The following is a 7,222-nucleotide window of genomic DNA, read 5'->3' as shown; positions in this document are numbered from 1 at the left end:
CAGGTAAGAGGTGACCAGTGGCTTCAGAAACAGAATAGTTTAAGGTGTTGTCTTGTCATTGGCCAATGAAGGAAGAGATTCAAGGTGAACATTCCTAACTTGTCTCTAATAAGCCATCTGTTACCCACAGGTTCATCTAAATAAACATTCTTAAGGTGGTTCTACTTCAGCCTCCATAAGTCTCTTAGGGCAGATGAAAACTACTGGTCCTGCTGGGATTCACTGGCCCATCTTTAAAAAAGTATTTAATTAAAAAAAAAAAAAAAAAAAGCCGGGTGGTGGTTGTACATGCCTTTAATTCCAGCACTCAGGAGGCAGAGCCAGGCGGATTTCTGTGAGTTCCAGGCCAGCCTGGGCTACAGAGTGAGTTCCAGGAAAGGCACAAAGCTACACAGAGAAACCCTGTCTCGAAAAAAAAAGTATTTAATTAATATATTTATTTATACTCAAAATTCATACATTATATTTTGATCACAGTTTCCCCTTCCCCCTCTCCTCCAAAATCCTCCTCATCACCCCTACCCACCTAACTCTTTTCTCTCTCTTTAGAAAACAAGCCAGAAAAAAAGCAAAAGATACTAGAAACACATACATAAACATAAAAGGCAAAATTTGCAACTATAGTACACAAACAAAATTCCAGTGGAATAAAAAATGCCAAACAAACCAATATGAGACAAAAAAAAATCTACAAAAACACCAACGAGGGGCTGGAGAGATGGCTCTGGGGTTAAGAGCACTGGCTGCTCTTCCAGAGGTCCTGAGTTCAATTCCCAGCAACCACATGATGGCTCACAGCCATCTGTAATGAGATCTGGTGCCCTCGTCTGGCCTGCAGGCATACATGCAGGCAGAACACTATATACATGATAAATAAATAAATAAATAAATAAATAAATAAATAAATAAATAAATAAATCTTAAAAAAAAAAAAAAAACCAATGAATTCATGTTGTGCTGGCCTTCTACTTCTGGGCATGGGGGCAGCCCTTAAGTGCGGTGTATATACCCCGTGAGGTTAGTTATTCTTTTGCAAATGGTTGTCAACTGGAGATAGCTTCTTGGTTAGGAATGGGCATCATGTCCACTTCCCCTTCTCAGTTCGGGGACCCCATGTGGCTCAAACCTGTGCAGGCCCTGTGTGTACTGCTACGTTCTCTGTGATATCATGCATGTGTCAATTCTGTTGTGTTTGGAAGATACCGTTTCCTTGACATCATCCATCCCTTCTGTATTTATTTTTATTTATGTACATGTGTGTATTTGGGGGGGAGTAACCACAGAATCCACAGGGGAATCCACAGCTGGAACTGGAGTTATAGACAGGTGTGAACACCTGACATGAGAGCTGGGAACCAAACTTGGGTTCTGGGCAACAACAGAAATATTCTTAACCACTAAGCCATATCTCCAGGCCAACTGCCCCGCCTTTATTTATTTATTTGTTTGTTTGTTTGGCTTTTTTTGGTTTTTCGAGTCAGGGTTTCTCCATGTAGTTTTGGTGCCTGTCCTGGATCTCACTCTGTAGACCAGGCTGGCCTCGAACTCACAGAGATCTGCCTGGCTCTGCCTCCCAAGTGCTGGGATTAAAGGCGCCACCACTGCCCAGCTATGCCCCACTTTTTAAATAGGAGATTCTGAAGTATACTCAAGAAACAATACATAACCTGATTCTAGGGAAAGACAAAAAGGCAAAATCTACTAACAGAGGACCATTCTTGGAGTTGGAGAGCAACATAGCTTTATTTAGCACCCGTAAGACATTCTGAAATGCCTTATGCTCTTAGGGTTTTCTTTATAGCAAGTGAAGAGGGCAAATAGGAACAAAGGAACAGGAAGAGAAACAATAAAAGATATAAATGAAGCAGAAGAGTAAGGAAGAAAGAAGAGGATAACCCCAAAGTAGAGGAGCTTATGGACACGAAGGGAAGGAAGCGCAGGCTAGAGAGATGGGGAGAAGCACTTGGGGTGCAAGCATGAGGATCTGAGTTCGCATCTGCAGACGCCATGTGAGGCTGGGTGGACAACACAGGCATCTGCAAGCCCAGCACTTCCACAGGGAAACGGGCAGCAGAGGCAGGAGGCTCCCAGAACCCTCAGCCAGACAGTCCAGTATACACAGGAGAAAAACAAGAGACTCATCTCAAGAAAGGTGCAAGGTGAGAATGGACATCTGAGGTTGTCCTCTGACCACCACACATGCACCTTAGCAAATGGGCACCTTCATACACACACACACACACACACACACACACACACACACACACACACACACACGTATACACAAAGAGAGAGAGAGGAGAAAGAATTCAGAAGTCCTAACACAAACTAAGTTTTTCACAGTCTAATAAGTATTGAGCCATGGCCTCAAGACTAATCACTATGCTTTGAGATGTTAGCTAGATGCTAAGTCTTTTTGGAAAACAGTCACTATCTGGTTATTTTACTGTTGTGTGATATTTTGTTTGTGTTCTGACAAATAAAGCTTGCCTGAAGATCAGAGGGCAGAGCTAGCCACTAGTTAACCATAGAGGCCAGGCAGTGGTGGCACACCTTTAATCCCAGCACTGGGGAGGAAGAAGTAGGAAGATCATAAGTTCAAGACTACCCTGGGCTACACCAGATTGAACCGTCTAAAAGAAAAACAGAGCCAGGCAGTGGTGGCTCACACCTTTAATCCTAGCACTAGGGAGGTGGAGACAGGAATCTAAGGTGGGTGAAGACAGGATCTGAGCCTCCCCCCTGCCCCATTCGGTCTGAGGATTCGTAGATTTTTCTCAGAGCTGGTACAAAACCTGTTACACCTGTCAAGGTTAGAGGGCATCAGCTGAAGGGATTACTTCTTCATGGTGGACTTTCACTCATGCAAGGTCATAGATAAAGGTCAGACCAAACCAAGTCGACCCAAACTAGGCAAAGAGTGTTTCCTACTCCACCAAGAGCTATGTTGTTCTGAATTATTGCATGGGGGGGACCCCTGAGGGCGTCCCACAAGTACAGGTATGGAGGCAGTGGCAGTGGCCAGTAATTCACAACCCAGATGCGGCATCCATGTGGAGAGTTTATTATAATAGAGAGATGAAGAGAAAGATAAGAAACAGAGAGAAAGAGAGAGAAGAAGAAGAGAGAGAGGGTGTGCACCTCATGGAAGAAAGGGAAAGAGAGATGAAGGGGAGGAGTTTTTCCTTAGAATGAGGCTTTTACGTCATGACGCAGGGCAGCACCATGGGGTAGGATTTCAAGGGGCAGATCAGAATATTAACATGTGATCCAAATGTATAGATTTTTCCAAGCAAAGAGGTACACCCCTACATTGCTCTCTAGCGTTAATCTTCTTGATATACTCCCACAAATCTAGAGTACTGACTTAGAACCAGGAAATCCCCCTTTGCCCTGAAGTCCTTAGTCAACAATCTATATATCTTTGATCTTCTTAGCAATGTCTGCATACTATGCAATTGTTACAGCAACCATGAAGTAGCTATGACCATTGCAAGCATTCAACATATTTATAAACCAAGACACAGAGAGGTTAAATAACCTGGCCAAGGTCTCATAGTAAGTGACATAGCCAACGTCAGAGCGTGGAGTGCAGACTCCAAAGCTCAGTCACTAGAGCCTCTTCTTCCTTCTTTCTGAGGTCTTTGTGCTGCCCTCTCCTTAGCCTGGAGCATCTGTCTGTCCTGTAATGACATCTCTGTCTGTTCTTCAGAGTCTTCAAGAACACTGTCTTCCTGAAATGAAGTTATCTCATGATCTTCTTCCCCCAAGTGATATGAACCAGAAATCTGCATTCCAGACAAAGGCTCTCCCAAGCTGTTTTTCAAGCCAATGCTGACCACATGAGAAGTATTTATTCTTATGAGGAGTACTGCCCAGTCTCTCCTCTTCATGTTTGGGTTCTACTTTAGTGTGCACAGCTGTAGAAGAAAGCTTGGAGATTCCCTGTCTAATTTATGTAGCATGTAAGAGAATTTACTCAAGCAAATACAAACCAGGTAGTTAAGAAAACAGAAGTTCAGCCAGCTAAGAGAGAAGAGATCACTAACCCCAAGAAGGTATGCCAACTATACGGAGTCTTCATCCAAATGGTAACCCACACAAACATGTCTCAGAGAGTGGCAAGTACGGAGAACTCAGGTTTTGTCAAATTGCTAAAATCTAAATGTGCATGAGGCTGTTAAGCAGAATTAACTCATAAAGTATTTGTATTCCTTAGCGAACTCTAGGTTGTAAAGTGACCTTCGTAAAGCCTTTCTGGAATAACTGAGATCATATTCTCTATCATTCTGAGAACCACCAATGCATGTGTGTTGCCAGAGAAACAAAGAGGATTTGCTAATGTGGACCTCCTTCTCCTTTCCAGATCCTGGCCATCGTGTCTATCCTGTTCATCGTACTCTCCACCATCGCTCTGTCTCTCAACACACTTCCGGAGCTGCAGGAAAATGATGAATTTGGGCAACCGAGCGACAACCGCAAGCTGGCACACGTAGAGGCTGTGTGCATCGCTTGGTTTACCATGGAGTACCTTTTACGATTCCTGTCCTCACCGAACAAATGGAAATTCTTTAAAGGCCCACTGAACGTCATTGACCTGCTGGCCATCTTACCATATTATGTCACCATCTTTCTCACTGAGTCCAACAAAAGTGTGCTGCAGTTCCAGAACGTGAGACGCGTGGTCCAGATCTTCCGAATCATGCGCATCCTCAGGATCCTGAAACTCGCCAGACACTCGACTGGCCTGCAGTCTCTGGGCTTCACCCTCAGACGAAGTTACAATGAGTTGGGCTTACTAATATTATTTCTGGCGATGGGCATAATGATATTTTCCAGCTTGGTGTTTTTTGCTGAGAAAGATGAAGATGCTACCAAATTCACCAGTATCCCTGCATCCTTTTGGTGGGCCACCATCACCATGACCACTGTGGGCTATGGTGACATTTACCCTAAAACACTGTTAGGGAAAATTGTGGGTGGCCTCTGCTGTATTGCAGGGGTCCTGGTTATTGCCCTTCCTATACCCATCATTGTGAACAATTTCTCTGAGTTCTATAAGGAGCAAAAACGCCAGGAGAAAGCTATTAAAAGGAGAGAGGCTCTTGAAAGAGCCAAAAGGAATGGCAGCATTGTTTCTATGAACTTAAAAGATGCCTTTGCTCGAAGCATGGAACTGATAGATGTGGCTGTGGAGAAGGCTGGAGAGTCAGCCAATACCAAGGACTCCGTGGATGATAATCACCTGTCTCCAAGCCGGTGGAAGTGGGCCAGGAAGGCTCTGTCGGAAACAAGCTCCAATAAGTCTTACGAGAATAAGTACCAGGAGGTTAGCCAGAAAGACTCCCACGAACAGCTGAACAACACTTCTTCCTCCAGCCCACAGCATCTGAGTGCCCAGAAACTGGAGATGCTCTACAACGAAATCACCAAGACACAGCCTCATTCCCACCCAACCCCGGACTGCCAAGAACAGCCCGAGAGGCCATCTGCGTATGAGGAGGAGATCGAAATGGAAGAGGTGGTCTGCCCACAGGAACAGCTGGCGGTGGCACAGACCGAGGTCATCGTGGACATGAAGAGCACCTCCAGCATTGACAGCTTCACCAGCTGTGCCACTGACTTCACAGAGACCGAGAGATCCCCCTTACCACCCCCCTCTGCCTCTCATTTGCAGATGAAGTTCCCCACTGACCTCCCAGGAACAGAAGAGCACCAAAGAGTCAGGGCACTTCCATTTCTAACACTGAACAGAGATAAGGGGCCTGCTGTCAGGGAGGCTACACTGGATTATGCCCCAATTGATATAACTGTGAACCTCGACGCTGGGACTTCACATGGTCCTTTGCAACCTGACAGTGCCGCTGACAGCCCTAAGAGCTCGCTGAAAGGGAGCAACCCCCTCAAGTCCAGATCCCTCAAAGTGAACTTTCAGGAAAACAGAGGCAGTGCACCCCAGACCCCACCCAGCACAGCCAGGCCACTGCCAGTAACCACAGCTGACTTTCCACTCACCACCCCTCAGCACATCAGTACCATCCTTCTAGAAGAAGCCCTTCCCCAGGGAGAGAGACCCTTGCTGGGTGCTGATGCTTCAGCATACTGTCAGGGATCTTCCAGAGGGCTCTCCCCTCGATTTCCCAAGCAAAAACTGTTTCCTTTCTCTTCTAGAGAAAGAAGGAGCTTCACAGAAATAGACACTGGAGATGACGAAGACTTCTTGGACCTCCAAAGGTCAAGACCAGACAAGCAAGCAGACTCCAGCCCCAACTGCTTATCAGATAAGCCTGGAGATGCCAGAGACCCTTTAAGAGAAGAGGGCTGTGCGAGCTCCTCCTCCCCTCAGAACACAGACCACAACTGTAGGCAAGACATTTACCAGGCTGTGGGTGAAGCCAAAAAAGACAGTAGTCAAGAAGGGTACAAGATGGAGAACCACTTGTTTGCCCCAGAAATTCATTCCAACCCAGGAGACACAGGTTACTGTCCCACTCGTGAGACCAGCATGTGACTAGTTATAAAAGCAATAAAAAACTTCTTTCTTAAAAATGCGATTAATAATACCGTGAACTAAAATATGGGAAAACCCTCACCCGCCCCCCCCAAAAAAAAAAACAGTGCATAAAATGTTATTTTTGCATGGCATGAACAGTTTAGTTTAAGTACTGTTTAAATAAAGAGTCAAGACTGCAGTTTGTAACAAACAAAACTGAGTCAAGAGCAGCGAGCAAATAAAAAGCTCTGTTAGGAACCAGTGCTCTGCAATGTCTGACATTTTTGACCCTTTCATTTCGAACTCTAGGCAGGTTTCCAGTCTTAACTTTTACATGACCATGAATTTTAGGATTTGCACATGAAAGGATGAAATGTCATTGCATGTGTTCATGCTTATGGGGAGTAAGGTGCTTTGAGCTTGCAAAATGCATAACTCTGTACATAGGCCTGGATGCAGAAGTCTCAAGAACACATGGACGCGAGTTCCTGAGACACAGGTAATCCTTCACAGCTATTGCCTGGAGGAGCTGTCCAGACTTCCTGTTGCAAAACTGCAACCTCTTCTTAACCCACTTTCCTTGTGCATCTTGCTTTGGATTATAAAGCTCTTACGTTTGTTTAAAGGAATACAGTATTTTTATTTATTTGGGATATAATTCAGAGGGTATGTTTATATGTATTTTTATTTATTTGGAATAAAATTCAGAGGGCATTTTTTTCTTTTTTC

The 7,222-nt window shown here is 44.8% G+C and overlaps 1 protein-coding gene across 1 annotated transcript; it reads left to right on the top strand.

Annotated features, from left to right (window-relative positions):
* Window positions 1–2,964: 2,964 nt before the first annotated feature.
* Window positions 2,965–6,511, top strand: Kcnb2 (potassium voltage-gated channel subfamily B member 2). Its single transcript, XM_059255616.1, has 2 exons — window positions 2,965–3,000; window positions 4,367–6,511. Exons 1-2 carry the CDS (start codon window positions 2,965–2,967, stop codon window positions 6,509–6,511), a joined length of 2,181 nt encoding a protein of 726 aa, XP_059111599.1.
* The last annotated feature ends 711 nt before the right edge of the window (window positions 6,512–7,222 follow it).

The sequence above is a fragment of the Peromyscus eremicus genome, chromosome 2, assembly GCF_949786415.1.
Source record: "Peromyscus eremicus chromosome 2, PerEre_H2_v1, whole genome shotgun sequence".
Classification (NCBI taxonomy): Eukaryota; Metazoa; Chordata; class Mammalia; order Rodentia; family Cricetidae; genus Peromyscus; species Peromyscus eremicus.
This window is presented reverse-complemented; position numbering and strand designations above follow the sequence as displayed.